Here is a 19,575-nt window from a genome sequence, read left to right on the forward strand (position 1 = left end):
GTACTTATTAGTTATTCTTTACAGCAGCCTTATGATATGAATGTTATCTCATTTTGGTTAAAGAGACCAGAATTCAGGGAAATTAGGTAATAAACTCAAGGTCATACAACTGGAAAGTAGCAGAAGCAATATTTAAACTCAGGCTTATACAGCTCTCTCCTTATCACCCAAAAGCTGAGTTATCTTCATCGCCGTGGTTACTACACGTTCAGGGAACAAAAACCATTTTAAAATTGGTACAAGAAAATATTTTATAGAAGTTAAATCAGTTTGTAGAGAAAAAAATCCATGATACATTCCAAAGCCCAATGTTAAGTCGTTTGGGAATTATCTATGCATCATTGCTCTAGTCCTTGGCATAGACAACGTAGAGTTGGCAGTAATTTTAGACACAGTGACAATGCAGTGGCATGCTGATGAGTGTAGAGAAGAAGAGATGTGTTCAACTTGATTTAACAGAATGTGCTGAGTCCCTACTATGTGGATGACAATTGGCTAGGTATCAGGAAGAAGGGAGATAAAGATGAGTAAGACAGACATGATCCCTGAGCCCAAGATGCATAATCTCTGTGAGGGAAGCAACATGCAGACTGTTTTATGGAAGAGGCAATAATAAGTCCTAGAGTAGTAGGGAGAACCTAACTTTAGGTCCCCACAAATACTTTTCAGTAGAGAAGATGTTTGAGCTGGCTTTCATAAATGCATAGGAGCAGGGGTACCAATAAGCAGAAGGTAGAAGTTGCATCTTGGACCAAAGAGGAAAAAAAATGTAAAGACATCTGGAAGAAGTACATGTTGTATTTGGAAAAAGACAACGGTTAGTTTAATGTGACTAGCATTAATGTTAAAGCATTTTCCAAGTGGGTAAATGGCCGGAAGTACAAATGGGAAGGTACTTAGGGAGTGAAGGGGGTAGATTGTGGAAGGTCTTAAATTTCATTCTAGAGTATTGGACCTTATTCAATGGGCAGTGCAGCCCATCAAGGAGTTTTTAGTGAAGAGCAACAGATATTGAATGATTAACTTGGAAAAATATTGTGGTCAAGGAGACATCTTTCCATTTCCCCCTACCCCAACTCATCCAAAAATATGTATTTCTGTTCCCTCCCCCCACACACCCCCAGAAAATCATTTCGGTAATACAGAAAGAGAGACAGAGAGGGCAGGCCGGGCCTGTGAAGAAGAAGAGTATGATGGAAACAAAAGGCCTGTAGATTCAAACGAACAGGATGTGGTGACTGGCTGAGAGGGGCACAGAGGGAAGGTGTCTAGGGATGCTGGGCTCCCTGACATGGAAGGCAGTGGGTGTTCGTGACCCTGACCGAGACAGGGAGCCCAGAAGAAAAGGTAGGTTTGGTTGGAAGAGAATGCCAAACTCTGGTTTGGGCACATTTAGTTAGTGGCAGATGTTGGGATATTCATATGGAGAACTCCAAAGCCGTGTCTTGGGTGATCATTGAAGCCATGGGAGAAAACGAGATCCCCAACGAGAGGCAGAGGGAAGCGGGCACAGGAAGGAAGGGCAGGGTCCACTCCCTGCTCAGCACTTCAGCGTCCCTCACTTTCTCCCTGGTCTCCCTCCCACGCTTCACGGCTGAACTACTCTCTCTTCCTCTCGGTTTTGATTGTCTCCCAGGCTTCATACGAGTAAGTTGGGTGGGGTAGTGCCTGTCTATCTATGTGGCAATGTGTCCCGAGAGCCTAGCACAGAGCCGACAGTTGAGCTTACAGGATAAATGGGAGAGTGACTGAGATAAAGAGGCTGAGGACTCAGACTGGCAGAATCCTTACAGTTGAAGCGGAGAGTGAAGACAAGAATAAGATAAAGACTGAGAGAGTGATCAGAGAGATGGAAGAAGAACCAGAAAGAAGGAAGGGAAACTACAAAGAAAGAAATGAAAATGCCTTTGGATTTGGAGAGGGTCAAGAGACAATGGCTTGGAAAGAACCCTTCATCTTGGGGAATCCAAGGACAGAAGACAGACTGGTGTGGAGTAAGAAGTAACCGAGCATAATGATGGTGAAATATTCTGATAACATACCTCATTAGCAAGGTCAGATTAAGTAAGAAAATTTTCAAGTTCACATAAATCTAAGAGCCAATGTAATCTATTAGATTAGAATCTACTTCTAACATTTTATTTTTTATCGCAGCCTTTTACTTGAATCATTTCTTTAAAAACACTATAAATATTTCCAAATCATATAATTAATTCAGAAAATAGTATAGCTAGTCTGTGGGTATAAATAAAAACACTGTAGCCAAAAAATTTCTTCCAAGTACCACCTTAAAGTTATTTCATACTTTACATAAAATAACCATTAAAGCAAATCAGAACCAACCAATTATAGCTTTACAGCTTTTAAATAAATAGCAAAACACTTTCCTCTGGGTTTCAGAAATAACTAAGAGTAAATCGGTTTCAATCAGTACATCAGTTTTCCATTTTTATTTTTTTCTCCAACTCATCAAAAAGTATTTAAGCTCTTTCAGTTAGATAATATCTTGCCCGGTAGAACCAAAGTGTATTTCATAAAAATGTTTTCTCTCTACAGATGCAAAAGGTATTTAAGAAACTTCCAGGATTCAAAGAAATTCACGTTTTAGGATTTAGGTAAGTAGGAGAATCAGACTCTTCTCAATTTTTAAATTAATTTTTTCCTATCCTCTCTTAAAAGTGATGTGAGGATTATAAAGTTTGTCTCCCCCCCCCCCAGTTGTTTAGTACTGCCAAATCCCCAAAACCAAATCCATCCATTCCAAGTAAAGGAATTGTCTAATTAGAACATGATGCTGGGTAATTCGTTAAGGGGTAACACAGGAGCTATACTCCTTCCTGCCTCCAGAGTCACTGCTCTCCGCTGAGAGTTCATCTGCTGTCCAGGGCAATGTTATTAACAAACACCTTAGAAAATACCTCAGTACAGACAAATAAAAAAAAAAATAGCCATGGCCCTGGCCAGTTGGCTCAGCGGTAGAGCATCGGCCAGGTGTGTGGAAGTCCCAGGTTCAATTCCTGGTCAGGGCACACAGGAGAAGCGCTCATCTGCTTCTCCACCCTTCCCCCTCTCCTTCCTCTCTGTCTCTCTCTTCCCCTCCCGCAGCCAAGGCTCCATTGGAGCAAAGTTGGCCTGGGTGCTGAGGATGGCTCTGTGGCCTCTGCCTCAGGTGCTAGAATGGCTCTGGTTGCAACAGAGCGACACCAAAGAGGGGCAGAGCATAGCCCCCTGGTGGGCATGCCAGGTGGATCCCAGTTAGGTACATGTCATTTTTATGTCATAAAATATCACTGTAATAATATCTTACCACACAAAAATTATTAAATGAAAATTTTAAATAAAAGAAATGAAATAATCAAATAATGCCACACTCAGCAGGGTTCAAGCACATACCCTTGGTAGGTCTACATCCATCGGCATCTCATCATTCTAGTATGGGCTCATAATTTTTGGCAAGAAATTTTTGCATCTTTTTTTCAAGTTCTCATTCAAAACATGTATAAGTGGGGTCATATTATGTTATTTTTAATGTTCCACAGGGTAAACCTTAGCCCCATGTGACAGAATGAGATTCCATGGCCCTCCCCTGGGTGGTTTGTAGAGTGGGTAAAGCAGGAGTCACCCAAAGTCCTTCCTGGCTCCTTCACTGTCTAGTCCTAAAGCAAAAAGGTGCACGGAGCCAGGCTCTGCATACTCGCAAGGCCACTTCCTTGGGGTGCTCCCCCAGTTTATTTCTTTCGAAGCTATCAGGCCCCTCTGATTTATATAATTCTAGAGGAAGGAAACACTAAAAAGTGAAAATTATAAATGATGAAATCCTTAATATTTACCAAAGTAGACTCATTTTTCTTTATTTCAAGCTGCTGCCCTACAGTATTCCATGTGAAATCAGATGGATTAGAGAGAAATAAAGGATGATAGAAGAATATTCTGCATAGATGGCAAGGTCTTCTGGTTAAACCACTGCAGTTAAAGAATAAATTTTTAATTTAAAGCTGAAGGAAATGGTAGATACAGGGGTTTTTTGGTGAATGTTCAAGTGCTCATTATTCCCTCCTTTAAAATAAATGGAAAACTAATAAAAAAAATCTATTTCAGAAGAAAATTAAAATGTTAGGCTGATTAAATTCTTCAAGGTAAAAATTTTAAAGATATATCTCCTGAAACTGAATCTTTCTCGTGTGTTTATCTCTGCAAGAGCTTGTTCTTATTTCTGCCAAAGTCACTTATAAAGTAAATGTAGTCACATTTTTCAATGATTTCTGTTACATAATAAAAATTTAGTCTCCCCCCCAAAAAAAATTTGACCTGAATAAAATAAATACTATGCTATGAGTATCACAAACTTTTAATCATTAATAATGATGCTCAAAATATTGTAAAGTAAACTCATTATGAAGGAAATAGCTTTCTCATGGAGCCAGATCCCCACAGAAGACCTAAAATTTCATGTGTCTCCTGGTACTGTCTTTATTTCAGCTAGTTTGTATAAAACCTGATCTACAATTTAATAAGTACTTTTATATCAGTGACCTCATTTGATTCTCTCAACATAGCTGAAAGGTAGTTAGGACATCAATTATTAACACAATTATAAGAATGAACAGGAAAAGATTCACTTTAAATATTGCTTTGTCTCTTAAAGAATATAGGGGAAACTATTAACAACTATTCAATCTAGTAGAATGGAATACTCATTCAAAGACTTGTACGCCAATGTCCAGAGTAGCTTTATTTGTAATAGCCAAGAATTGGAAATAACCCAAATGTCCATCACCATCAGCAGAACAATAAAGAAACAAATTGTGGCATAATCTTACCATATACTACTACCCAGCAATGAAACTATTGGAATACACAATATTGGTTGGCCTCAAAATAATTAAGTGAAAGATACCAGACAAAAAAGGAGTACATTATGATTCCATTTATATTTAACTCTAAAATAATACAAACTAATCTATAGTGACAGAAAGAAGATCAGTAGTTGCTTGGGGAGGGCAAGGCAGAGAAAGGGGGAGGGAAGGATTCCATAGGGCTATGATTAAACCTGTGGGTGATGAATGCTTACTGTCTTGATTGCCATCATTGTTTCACTGGGTATAGTATGTAGTATCAAACTTATTGAATTGTATACCTTCGGCATGTGAAGTTTGTTTCAAGACAAGATTATATATACTTCAATAAAGCAGTTTTTTTAGATGAAAAGGGTGTTGGCCCAGGTAGCCTGGCCTCTCTCAGGAGCATCATGGATTACAAACTAATGTTGAAAGCAAGTGAGATGAATGTCTACTTAGCACAGAAGAAAGCCCCTCCCCTCAGAGCATCCCAGTGAGATAGTCATAGAGCCTCTCGTGTTCACAGAAGAAAAGTAGTATCAGAGTCTATTCAGTCATGTTACATTAAGGGAGGAAAATTAGATGAAAACAACATGAAACCCATCATATGTGTAGTGTCTTTGTTGGCAATTCTCATTTGCAATGAAAAAATATAGCTTCTAAATTAAATTTATCTATATACCGAGAGGAAACCAAAATGTATTTGTCAGTTTGGTGACTAAGTGACCTTTTTTGTAACCATGAGCCAGTGGTGCGGGGTGCAAAATGAGCTCTGGCTTGAGGTCAGGCATCACTGCATTAAATTTAATAAAAAATTTAAAAAAATTTAAAAAACCCAGGGCTTCTGGCTCTGCCACTTTCTGTCAACTTTCCCTCTCTCTGTCTGTTCTCTTGTCTGTGAATTGGGAATTGATGGTGTTGTCGAAGAAATTAAATGAAAATGCATGTGAACTGCCTAATGCAGACACCCACTCAGTTAACAAGTATTTGTTTTGCTTGCAAACAGCTCCCTAGTGAATTGTACTATTCCCTTAAGGCATACTTACTATAGCAATTCAAAATACAGTCAACAAAACAACAGTTCCAGGGTCCAGCCTCAGATAAATTCTTCAGTGTTAAACTAATCATTTAATGCTATTCACAGGGTGAGAAATTCATTTATAAAATATGTTTTAAAATTTTCCTAGTACCTACAAGACCAAAAATGTAAGGTTTATAGGACATATTTGCAATCTCTTTAGTAGGAATATGAGGAACTCAAAGAGTTTAAAAAGACCTAAAGTACATATAATCTTTGAACTAAAGCTCAAATTCTAATCAGAAACATCATATAATGATGTTTACTTTCTGAGAGTTATATGGTTCTCAAATTTCCCACCCAAATTCTGATGACAATTTATATGTGTCCTTCAAAGCTCTGGGAAAATATAAAAGATAATGGAAATAATTTTTTTGGTATATGAAATGATACATTGACTGTCTCAATAAGTGTCATAATAATTCTTCCTTGCATGCTCTCCTTGTACATGATGAAATGAAGACCAAAGAAAGAACGAGATGGGTAATTTGGACTTTTCTTTTAATGTTCTGAAATATATTTCATTTCCTACCATAAATTTATATGTCAATCTTTTACAAATAATTTTTACATATAAAGTCTGGGAAAACTCAATGACTTTTTAACAATTTCTTACTTAAATGGGAATAATTGACCCATTAGTCGATAGTGGGGGAAAAAACTCTCAAGTCAAAATTACTCCCTGAAATAAGTAGGTAAACAATGACTTGGTCTGCAGACAAGTTTCTATAAAATTTAAAGTCTAATTAGAAAAACGAAGAAGCATGTATTTGTGATGCAAGCATGGTTTCACAAACTCAGCACATTCGATGGAAAACCGCTGGCTGGAACGCATACTTGTGCATGCAACCAACCTGTCTGGATTAAAGCAGAGAAACTAATTTGCTCCCTGGTTTCAAGGTCAGCTTGAATTGGGAAAAGGCCTACTGCACCTGAGAAAGTTCAGTAATGAAAATCCAGCTTCGGCTCCTATAATTGACTCGTGAAATAATGAGCTATATAGACTCTGGTTGTGCGGCCCGAAGAACTGCCACAGATACACATTATCCATTTCTGTGGCCTTTAAACCACTTTTGCATTTCTCTGTGGATTTAACGGCATAAACTAGAAGGTAAAACCTGGTCCTAGAGGACATAGCTACAGAGAATTCTATTTTATTTTTTTATATGCAAAAAGTCATTGAGTCGATAAATATGATAATCATATGCTACTTCCCTTTCTCCTTTCTCACACCTTCCTCCTAAGATGTTATTTTTAAAACAGCTTTGGGAAGAGACTGTTGTGTTTAATTTAGGGTTTTATTTTTTAATTTAAAAATACTTCTTGAAAAAAGTGGAAGACAAATATCCTTAAGAACTGAAGCTTCGGCCTGACCAGTGGTGGTGCAGTAGAAAGAGTGTCAACACTGGACACTGAGGCCCCTAGTTCAAAACCCCAAGGCAGGGGTAGTCAACCTTTTTATACCTACCGCCCACTTTTGTATCTCTGTTACTAGTAAAATTTTCTAACCGCCCACCGTTCCACAGTAATGATGATTTATAAAGTAAGGAAGTAACTTTATTTTATAAAATTTATAAAGCAGAGTTACAGCAACTTAAAGCATATAATAATAACTTACCAAGTACTTTATGTTGGATTTTCACTAAGTTTGGCAGAATAAATCTTTATAAAACAACTTACTATAGTTAAATCTATCTTTTTATTTATACTTTGGTTGCTCCGCTACTGCCCACCATGAAAGCTGGAATGCCCACTAGTGGGCGGTAGGGACCAGGTTGACTACCACTGCCCCAAGATCTTCAAGTAGAGTGCAGGCTTGTTGGCTTGAGTGCGGGCTTGCCAGCTTGAGCAAGGGGTAGCTGGCTTGAGTGTCAGCATGGCAGCTTGAGCACGGGGTCTCTGGCTTGAGCTCAAGATCATCAACATGATCCCCAGGTCACTGCTTGAGCCCAGAGGTCGCTGGCTTGAGCCCAAGGTTGCTGGCTTGAGCCCAAGGTTGCTGGCTTGAGCCCAATGTTGATGGCTCAGCTTGAGTGCCCCTGGTCAAGGCACATATGAGAAGTAATCTATAAATAACTAATGTAAAGCAACTACAAGTTGATGTTTCTCATCTCTCTCCCTTCCTGTCTCTTTCTCTCCCATTCTGTCTGTCTGTCTCTCTCTCTCTCTCCTTCCTTTTTTTTTTTTTTTTTTTTTTTAGTTTAGAGGAGGAGAGATAGTGAGGCAGACTCCAGCATGCACCCTGACCGGGATCCACCCAGCAACCTGTCTGGGGCCGTACTCACAACAGAGCTATTTTTAGCACTTAAGGCTGAAGCACTCAGACCAACCTAGCTATCCTCTGCACCCAGGTCCATGCTCCAATTGAGCCACTGGTTGAAGAAGGGGGAGTGGGAGGGGGTAGAAGCAGAAGCTCACTTCTCCTGTGTGCCCAGACTGGAAATCAAACCAACATCCATACACCAGGCCAACACTCTGTTCTCTTAGCCACCAGCCAGGGTCCTGTCTCTCTTTTTCTTAAAAAAATAAGAAAAGAACTGAAGTTTTGACTTGGTTATTACATATATGTACTATTGTCCTACTATGGTTTCCAACATTGCTATTTCATAGACCTTTATAAAGGAAGCTATTTGTAGAAAAAAAGGACAATTCATCCTTCTTGCTGATTGGCATTGAATGACTTTATTTATAAGTCCGTCAAAAACACCAGTCAGTAACAGCCACTCTTGACAATTAACACTTTTCATAAAGATCTAATGTAAGCCCTGGCCGGTTGGCTCAGTGGTAGAGTGTCAGCCTGGCGTGTGAACGTCCCAGGTTTGATTCCCAGCCAGGGCACACAGGAGAAACACCTATTTGCTTCTCCACACCACCACCGCCCCCCCCCCTGCTTCTCTCTCTCTCTCTCTCAACCTCTCTATCTCTCTGTCCTCCTCCCCTCCTGCAGCCAATGCTCAATTGAATGAGTTCGCCCTGGGAGCTGAGAATGGTTCCATGGCCTCCGCCTCAGGCGCTAAAAAAAATGACTCTGGTTGTAAAGGAGCAAGGGGCCCAGATGGGCAGAGCATCACCCCCTAGAGGGCTTTCCAGGTGGATCCCAGGAGGGGCACATGCAGAAGTCTGTCTCTGCCTCCCCTCCTTTCACTAAAATTTAAAAAAAAATCTAACGTAAAAATCTATAGTCACCTGATTTAGTTAGTAGTCCCTCAAGCTGGACTTAACTCCCATCCTAACATTCTATTTCAGAACTAAAATATGTCCATTCTTTTCCACATTTCATATTTTTTATAAACATTGAAACTACACTTCGAGTGGAATATTATTTATTTTTTAAGATTTATTTATTGGTTTTACAGAGAGAGGAGTGGGGAGCGAGAAGAATCAACTAATAGTTGCTTCACTTTAGCTGTTCATTGCTTGTTTCTTGCTTGTTGCTTGTTCCTTGACCGGGCAAGCCCAGGATTTCAAACCAGTGACTTTAGTGTTCCAGCTCGATGCTCTATCACAGGGGTTGGGAACCTAAGGCTCGCGAGCCAGATGTGGCTCTTTTGATGGCTGCATCTGGCTCACAGACAAATCTTTAATAAAAAAATAATAATAACGTTAAAAATATAAAACATTCTCATGTATTACAATTCATTCATTTCCTACCAGCTCACGTTCATGGTTGCAGGTGGCTGGAGCCAATCACAGCTGTCCTCCAGGACACCACCAAATTTTTATTGGATAATGAGTAACATACACAGGTCGTTGTATGGCTCTCACAGAATTACATTTTAAAATATGTGGCGTTCATGGCTCTCTCAGCCAAAAAGTTTCCCGATCCCTGCTCTATCCACTGTGCCAACACAGGTCAGGTGAAGTAAGATATTTTTTAAGAGCCCATCATAAAAGAGGATGAAGCTTTCCTGAAGCTTTGTAGCAACCTAATAATTTTCCAAAGCATAGGGCAATGACTTTGTGTGTGATGTATCCTCTGTTTCTACAGTTTAAGCTCCACAGAAATGCAACTTATGGCCATATTTAAAAGAGACAGTACAGGAGCAAAGAGTACTGCAAGTGACCTGCTGTCTTTTGAGTCCAACATAGTTGAAAATGAAGGAGTCCATCACGGAATGATGGAGGAGGACAAGCAACCAGAAACCTATCTCACAGCTTTCGACTTCAAAAAGCTGATCAGCAGAGCACTACTTGAAGACAAATCCTTGCATGTGGAGACAGTCCAGTTCACTGATGGTCAGTTGGTAATTTCATAGTTCTGGGATTATTCTTACTCTGACAGAAAGACTAGGAGTTTTGAATGTCTTATGGTCACTGTCATTTTAATTGGGCCTTGTAGAGTCAGTCATTTCTGTGACAGGCACATCATAAATGGTATCATTTCTGTCTTTCCTCACTCTAAACTGTATCTCATTTGATGAGCCTTTGGTGACCACTTCACACCAAGAATAGCTCTAGAAGAAAACAAGAATTTCAGTTAAGTCCGGCTCAAACACAATCATTCAGTAGGGAGAGCCCAAGTAGAGAGACTAGCCCATGGGCAGTTCTGTTCTCCTGGAAAAACCCAGATTCTCTTGTCTAGTAAATTGCTCAGGTCCCAAATGAAAACAGGTGACATGTTCAAATTAGGGTAATATGAGAGGAGTTTAATAAAGGGACTATGTATAAAGGTTTCCCTAATGCCCAAAGAAATAGAACCATTCCCAGGGGCTAGAAGCAGCAAGGTCCCATTGCTACTCTAGGCCTGAAGGGTTGCCAATAAACTAAGGCATCTCAAAGGCAGAGGGCAAGCAATCATTGATATAGTCCATATAAGTCAACCTCTTGGGGTAGAAGAGGAGAGTGGATCTTAAGAAGTCAACAAGATAATCAGGCACACTCAAAATTTTCAGTGGGTCCCAGAGGGACCCAGGAGCCTGGAACTTGACTCTTCAGTAGGTCCTGTACTCCTGGCTTTCTAGATGGACAATGGAAATGCCATTTTAGAATGACATAGCATGAAACTGACATTCTCTACTAGTTCTGTCTCTAGTTTAGTTAGTCACACTTGACACTGAAAAACTTGACAAAGATCTCTTGATACAATATGCAGGACAAGAGACTCTTCTAGGCAAGAAAAGGTGAACTTCAGACTCATCTCAGGGACCAGCTGGTACTCTGATGTGTCTCTCTGTTGAACCCTGTGGATGGCCTGGGAATTAGGCTTTGGGTTGAAAGTAGGACTCTGCAGATGGTTCTTGATTACAGTATTTATTCTAGCCATTTCTTTCTTTGTCAGTTCAGTTATGTCTCCATCCTCACTGGCCTTGCCAGTCAACCTGTCTGCTTAGTCCAAATCTGTACAGTAAAACTAAACACCATAAAATGTCTACCTAGTAACTGCTCATATCACACAAGCAGGCAAGATATACCCCTTGCAACGATCTTGCAATTTATCATTCAGATCAATGAACATTAGCTTATTGTGACGCTAACTTCTTAATGATTTGTTGTACCACCCACTCCTCAAGAACTGATTACTGCCACCTTTCCAACCCTGTTTTACTGCCCAAACACAAAAGGCAAAAGTAAAAATAAAGAAACATTCAAACCTTGTGATATTTCATCCACAGAATTTGTTGGTTCAGTGCCTGGCTCTGTTCCCAACACCCAGTCAGTGCTGCCTACACTCCTTGCTGATATCACAGAGGTGAGTTTGTTGTCCTTTTGTTCTTCAAACAGAAAGAGAGCCTCAAAAACCTTCCACCAAAAAGATCAACTTAAAGACTGAACCGAGCAAATTCTCCTTTGCAGTACCAATCACTGCTTTTTATAGGCAGCACCTGATTACCCACTTTCAGTATCTGTATTCATAAAGTAAAATACAACTTGCATTTCAAATATCCTAAAATCCAAAGTGTCCTTCATGTAATCACATCTTTGTTTCAATTAGAGTAAAATTTTTCCATTTTTAATAAAATAAACACCTGTTCATGAACTGAAAAGAATACTTAAAGCAGAATATATTATTTAACTTTGACTTCCAGAAATAAATATAAACATAAACATAATTTATAAGTTTGTTTTAAATCTTAAGGTCATGTCTATATATTTATTTATGGGGGGGATCTCATAAGTACAAATCAATGTCTTAGAAAGTAAAAATAATAAATTTAGTAACAATTTTTATATTTCATTTAAAACTGTGTCCATTTAATTTATGCCAAAACTTGTCACTGGGGTATTCCTACATGGAAGTGCTGCCAAAGCTCTGTGCCTCTGTAAATAAAGAATTCATAAATTCAACAGTGTACAGATGATATGTTGCAGAATTATGCATCTGAAACCTACATAATTTTGTTAACCAGTGTCACCCCGATACATTCAATAAAAAAGGATAAAAAGAATTCATAAATTCAAACATGACTGACATAATTCAGAGTATTTCAATTATGTGTTAACTCTACACAGGCAGACTCAATTAGCCAAGAAGTCAACAGACCATATTTTACCGCTGTATCAATGCATATATTCTGTTCATGACACATTTATCAGAACCTATGTTAGAATTTGTAGTAGATTCAAATCAATTAAAATGATATGCGTAAGCCTGACCAGGCAGTGTCACAATGGATAGAGCATTGGACTGGGACACAGAGGACCCAGTTTTGAGACTCTGAGGTCGCCAGCTTGAGCATGGGCTCATCTGGTTTGAGTAAGGCTCACCAGCTTGAGTCCAAGGTCACTGGCTCAAACAAGGGGTCACTCAGTCTACTATAGCCCCTCGGTCAAGGTATATATGAGAAAGCAATCAATGAACAACTAAGGTGCCACAAAGAAGAATCGATGCTTCTCATTCTCTCCCTTCTTGTCTGTCTGTCTCTATCTGTCCCTCTCTCTGACTCTGTCTCTGTCATAAATAAATAAATAAATATGCTTAAATTTAAATGAAAATAAAAATATAGACTATAGTCCTTCTTATATGAAGAAAAGTGTTTCTTCTTAACATCTATCTTTCTAAATTTATTCTTCAGGATGCTACTTTGAGTCCAGAATTTCCTCTTGGTCAACCCAGACTCGAGACAGTAGACAGAGAAGAACACAGTCTACCTGGTGAGCTTTTTCTTCCCATAAAGTCTATATTAAATAGCAACATCCTCTTTAGGAAATCGGTTTATAACACCACCTCAAAGACCAGTGATAAAGTCATCCTTGACTCAGGAGGTTTCCTTATACCAGCATTGCCAACAGAAAAGCAGTCCACTGAACCACCCTCTTGCAAAGAGGAGGATATCCTTGGTGTCCTTCTCTCAGCTCTAGTCCCCAAGATCACAGAGAGCACCAACAGCCCTTTCCTGGCGAGCCTGGTTAAAGAAGCTCAAACCAAAGCAGCTCCAAATGCCACCCACACAGAACAGCCATCTCTACTGGGCTTCAAACCTGAGAGTCCGTCCGAACAATGTAGGTCATAAGGCCCCAGTCCACGACAAGGGAATAGGCAACGAAGAATTATGCCTTTATAATTAGTGTAGGTATTCCTATTTGCCACATTATAGGCTGACCTTTGATACTGTCTGTTTTGCTACTGTCTATTTCTTTAGCACCAATTAGGTCACATGTAATTGATCAATAAGGGTGTCAGTAAACATTGAAATCCTCCTGGCTCACTTTTGATTTTCAAAAACGTTCATTTCTGAAGCAATAGGGTCAAATATTCTCATAATAACAGGGAAGTCTTTTCTCTCTCTCTCTCTCTTTTAGTGAGAGAGAGAGCAGACAGAAAGGGAGAGAGATGAGAAGTATCAACTTGTAGTTTCAGCACTTTAGTTGTTCATTGATTGCTTTCTCATATGTGCCTTGACCAGGGGGCTCCAGCTGAGCCAGTAACCCCTTGCTCAAGCCAGCAAACTTGGGCTCAAGCCAGCGACCATGGGGTCATATCTATGACCCCACACTCAAGCTGGTGAGCTTGCACTCAAGCCAGATATCTTGGGGTTTCAAACCTGGGTCCTCAGCATCCCAGGTCGATGCTGTATCCACTGTGCCAGCACCTGGACAGGCTAAAAGAGAAATCTTTAATACTATATGAAGACCTTATCAAAAACAAAACAAAACAAAACAAAAAACCTTAAAATTCTGAAGAAGAGTCTACTTAGTGCAAGAAGTGGTGATTCAGTGGCTTCAGGAACCCCTGTGCTTTCTACTTCATACAGCTCTCTTGGGAAAACATAAGTAAAATGTCTTTAAGGAATCATGAACCCCAGAATACAAGGTGGACAAGGATACACTGTGATTTTAAGTGTAAATGCTATCGGAGATTCAGATTCATAATAGCTGATATTTTTAATAGGATTGTTACCGTTTTAGGTAGGGTTCTTCTTTACAAAATTCTACCAGATTTGAGTGGTCCACCTCAATCCTATTTTCCTCACAAAACCCTGTGTATTAGTATGCAAATTTTTGGAATACTAGGATTTGCACAGATACATTTATGGCATTATAGCATAACTACCTATACAGATTATATTTGCCTTATGTAATTACCAGTGAATAAATGTTAACCAACGTTTATTACAAACCAACCCTTGAAGTTAGTGACTTAAAATAGCAATAATTTATTTTTCCATAAACCTGAAATCTGGGCAGAGATCAGTGGGGAGAGCTCTTCTTTGCCTCGTGTTGTGTAACCTACAGTATCTCAACCAGTGTTGAAGATTTTTTTCCATGAAGGTTCACTTCGATGGCTGGCAAATGGTGCTCAACCAGAGCTGTTGGCTGGGGTTTCATTTTTGCTCCATATAGATCTCTCCAAGGGGCTTGCTTAGGCTTCCTCCCAGCATGGCAGCTGGATGCAAAGAGTCAGGATTGCAAGAGACAGACAGTGGAATCTGCCCCTCTCTTAAGGACCAAGACTCTGTGTTACTTCCTCACATTCTAATGGGGAGGCAGCCATGGAGTCTAACTTGATTCAAGAAAAGAAAACATTTTTTAAAAAAAGAAAAAGAGGAAGGAACATAGAACTTATCTCTTGATAGGAGAGAATTGATGGCCATTTATAATCAACCACAATCCATTTCAATCACTATTTGTTGGATAAAACAAAACTAATCTTTTTGTGAGATGATTGATATTAAGTGCTCACTAGATATTAGAATGATATATCATAAAACATTATTATAAGGGCAGTATTTGGGGTAGATTAATAAAAACAATGGTATATCTATAATAAAATATTATTGTATTTTCAAAATTACTTTACTGTTCTCATTTTATTTATACAGGGTGGGTAAAAGTAGGTTTACAGTTGTAAGTACTCAAATCACAGTTTATTCTTGTATTAGTATTTATTAATTATTGTATTATTATCTATACAAACAACTGTAAGCCTACTTTAATCCCACCCCTCGTACATTAATTCCATTCATGAATATACCATAGGTATAATGTAGTTAAGCTAGTATGTTCACAGATTAAAACACCAAGTCTAGAGATGTGAAGTACCTTGCTCAAGGTCACACTACAGCTGGTTGCAAACCCAGGATCATAGTCCAAGTTTCCTTCTCCCACAACACTATGTTTGACTTAAGTAACTCCATCATTAAAAACATACACATTCCCGGCCCTGGCCGGTTGGCTCAGCGGTAGAGCATCGGCCTGGCGTGCGGGGGACCCAGGTTTGATTCCCGGCCAGGGCACATAGGAGAGGTGCCCATTTGCTTCTCAACCCCCCCCCTCCTCTCTGTCTCTCTCTTCCCCTACCGCAGCCAAGGCTCCATTGGAGCGAGGATGGCCCGGGCGCTGGGGATGGCTCCTTGGCCTCTGCCCCAGGCGCTAGAGTGGCTCTGGTCCGGGCAGAGCAACGCGACGCCCCTGGTGGGCGTGCCGGGTGGATCCCGGTCGGGCGCATGCGAGATTCTGTCTGATTGTCTCTCCCTGTTTCCAGCTTCAGAAAAATACAAAAAAAAAAAAAAAAAGACGTGCTTCAACCTAGGAAAGTAAAAAAACAAAACAAACAAACAAAAAAAAACCATACACATTCCCTCCAACTTGCTTTGCCCTCAAACCTGCCTCTCTTTCTCTATTTCAATATGCTGTCTTTTTTTTTTTTAATAGCCTAGCCTTCTGGGTCTTTACTACATCGTTTCCTACTCACTATAAGGTTTCACTTCTAATCACAGATTACAGAAACAAAATTTTCAGAAATGACTTCCTAATTAATCAATTTAGCAACTGATTCCTATCTTCATTTAACATGACATTTCTGGTGTATGGCTCCTGTTAACCACTCCCTTCTTGAAACATTGTTTTTTGTTGAATTGATTAAGGTGACACTAATTAACACAATTATCTTGAAACTTTCATTTGGTTCTCACAAAATGACTTCTCCTCGGTTCTCCTATTCCCTGTGTACTCCTCAGTCTCCTGCACTGCGGCTGGGCGCTAGATTTTTATTTTACAATTTGCTTATTAAAATCCAACCTCATTTTAAAAAATTGTGGTGATTGATAGACATGCATAACATACAATGAGATTTTAAAGTCTTGGAAGAAAAATAAAACAAAAATAAAAAGATTTGGAACTAAATAAAGGTGGTGGTTGTACAACATTGTGAATTTGCTAATTTACAGTTACTGAATAGTTCACTTTAAAATGGCTAATTTTATGTGTCATCTCACTATGTCTTTTTACAAATCAGATGACTTGGTAGGGAAAACTGTGTACAAAATTAACATCATCAAGCTCTTCAAATTTGCTTTAGGTGGTTCATGGATTTGGCTCTGAGTTTCTTAGCAGATCAAGCCATGAGGAAAACACAAGTTATGTCATTTAGAATCTGCATGCTTTCAACTTGGTCATTGCTTAGGAGAAAGGGTTTCTCCTATGAGTCGCATAAGGAGAAGAGTCTGGGCTATGGCAAACATGTCCTGTCTGCATCAACCTCTCTGCTGTAAAAACCAGTCAGCTGTTTCCGTTAAGGCCCTCACCAGAGATGCGTAATGAATGCCAGAGCCCAGTTTCCAGCAGTTCTCCAAGGTCTAGGTTCTGACAGTCCGCCTTCAGGGACTGATTTTAGAGTATCTAGAGGAATGAATGTGCTGCATAACCTTCCATCAATGTTCTATAAATAAGTATTATATCTCATAACTGAGCTTTTGATTAGTATTGACCAGAAAGCACTGGATTTGCTGACCTGAGCCTGGAGTGCAAATACTCTGTTGCCAATTAAAGGCAGATCCACATGCTTTCATAATTAGACCAACTGGGGATAGAAAAGATGTATCTTAATGAAATGAAGACCTTAACTAGGAAAAGTTCTTGAAAAAAGGCATTCCCTTTATATACATGGAAATGAGAGGGAGGAGAACACGCTAGACAAGACTGAGCTTCCCTCCCTCATGGAAACAGCTCTGGGTCTCACCAGTGCACAGGTAAAGGGCGACTGGGACTGCACGGGTCTGCACCATGGAATTACCGAGGGAATTTCATCCTGGAATTTTTTTTTTTTTTTTTTTTTTTTTTTTTTTTTTGTGATAAAGAGAGAGGGTCAAGCAGACAGGAAGGGAGAAAGATGAGACTCGTCAATTCTTTGTTGCAGCACCTTAGTTGTTCATCTATTGCTTTCTCATATGTGCTTTGACTGGGGAACTCCAGCTAAGCTAGTGATCCCTTGCCCAAGCCAGCAACCTTGGGCTAGCCTGGAATATTTTTAAGGTTAGTGTCACTAAACGCTCACCAAGCCATTAAAATCTCAGTCAAGTACTCAGAGAAATCTCTCAGCTTAAGTGGTTTAATGTAGTAGTTAACCCCTGAGATAAAGTACTTGTAAAATATGCCTCTCTAACACTAAATGAATTGATATCTTGTATAGAATTCTGAGATCTTCTATTATTAATATTTTAGGACAATTTACCCCAAACTATTCTTTTTTGCAGAGCCATTTATCTGTTAAAATTATTCCTGTTTCATATAAATGAGAGCCAAAAATATATAAGAAGCTCAATATTCAGTCCACATAACATGCATCCAATTTGTTTTTTTTAAATATAGTATGAAATCATTAGGATAGAAATTTTTTTGTGTTTTGGTTTGGTTTAGTTTGTTTTAGGTGTGTGTAGGCAGCAATACATTTTCTTTATGCTCATTAGAATGATCATCTAATCTATCAAAAGAGAAGCTCTTTAATCTTCTTCCTCACAATTACAGACTTTCCCACTTGCCAGACATTTTAAGGTGTCAGCCTTAATAAACTGCAACATTTTAAGTGGGAAAGAAGCAGACTTTAGGCAGAACTATTCTGCTAGCAACTGTTGTTTTGCTTTTTTATTCCCTTATATTCATCTGGCTACTCCAGAGAAACGGAACCAATGAAAGATTTTATACATATAGAGAGAGATTTAGTATAAAGGATTGGCTCACATGGTTAGAGAGACTGAGATGTCCCCAGATCTGCAGTCAGCAAGCTGGAGATTCAGGAGAGCTGACAGTGAATGTCCCAGTTGAGTTCTAGTCCACAGGCAGGAGATCATGTCCCAACTCAAAGACAGTCAACGAGAGTGAATGCTCCCTTACTCAGCCTTTTTTGTCCTGTTCAGGCCTCCATCAGACTGTATGAGTCCCACCTACAATAGGGAGGGTAATCCGCTTTACTTAGTCTACCAATTCAAATGTTAAACTCATCCAGAAACACTCTCATGGTCACACAGTGAATAACATTTAGTCAAAGATCTGGGTGACCCATGCCCAGTCAACTTGACACATAAAATTAGCCACTACATCGCCCATCTAAGTAATATGTTAAATCACCACACATTTCTGACTTTTCCTCATCTCACCTCAGCCTTTGACTCCATTGAAAGGAAATCAGTCAGAGGAACTAAATTGAATGAACGTGGTAGAGAATCCAGCTGTTAATATTCCATTAGGTCAAGGACTCTGTGTCTATTTATTGCCATATCATTGGTATCCAGTCAGCTTGGCACATACTAGAGAAGCAGTTAATATACATTGAATGAATTGAGGGAGTAAACAAATGAATTTGTATCATAATACCTCCATGAAAGTCAGAGTTGATGGGAATAGTTTAATTATTTCCCTTTTTGCTCTACCGACTAAGAAGCTCAGACAGAGCCAATGAAATGGTCCAGAGACAGTAAGTAGTCAGCTATCTATTCTGATCATACCACTCACCATTGCCAACATATGTCATCCACATTCATGCCTTCGCACAAATTATTTTTTCTCATGCCTATTATATTCTTCCATTTTTCTACCCTGATGACCTCCTACTCACACTTTAAGTTCCAGCTAACGTGCCACCTCCTCTGTGTAACTTTCCCTACCTCCTCCCTGAAAAGACATAATTACATCTGTTCCCTGACTCTATAACAAAGAGGTATACAAACCTCCAACAGACATTTACCACTTGGTATTGGAATTATTAGTACACATGTCTGGGATTTGTTGCAGACCGAATTTCTGAAGTGAAAGTGTGTTCTTATTCCTCAGGGCACTGAACACAACATCTGGCACAAGCTTGGGGTTTTATAGCTCCTTGTTACATTTTTGGGTGCATCAGTGTTTTGGGTCTCGACCTGTAAACTCCTGGAGGGTATGCCACTCCCTGTGTCACTCCTCAGGCTGCTACAAAGACAGCCTAACATGTAAGGTGATAGTCCTTAC

General features: G+C 39.4%; 1 protein-coding gene across 3 annotated transcripts in view; it reads left to right on the forward strand.

Annotated features, from left to right (window-relative positions):
- Positions 1-19,575, forward strand: part of IMPG1 (interphotoreceptor matrix proteoglycan 1) — a 133,082-nt gene that overhangs the window by 52,591 nt on the left and 60,916 nt on the right. For all 3 annotated transcript variants that reach the window (XM_066358983.1, XM_066358984.1, XM_066358985.1), the window contains exons 8-12: positions 2,557-2,615; positions 6,379-6,399; positions 9,905-10,152; positions 11,529-11,605; positions 12,930-13,008. In XM_066358983.1, coding sequence (XP_066215080.1) covers positions 2,557-2,615; positions 6,379-6,399; positions 9,905-10,152; positions 11,529-11,605; positions 12,930-13,008 — 484 coding nt within the window. The remainder of the gene's footprint in view (positions 1-2,556; positions 2,616-6,378; positions 6,400-9,904; positions 10,153-11,528; positions 11,606-12,929; positions 13,009-19,575) is intronic.

The sequence above is a fragment of the Saccopteryx leptura genome, chromosome 1 (genome assembly GCF_036850995.1).
Source record: "Saccopteryx leptura isolate mSacLep1 chromosome 1, mSacLep1_pri_phased_curated, whole genome shotgun sequence".
Lineage (NCBI taxonomy): Eukaryota > Metazoa > Chordata > Mammalia > Chiroptera > Emballonuridae > Saccopteryx > Saccopteryx leptura.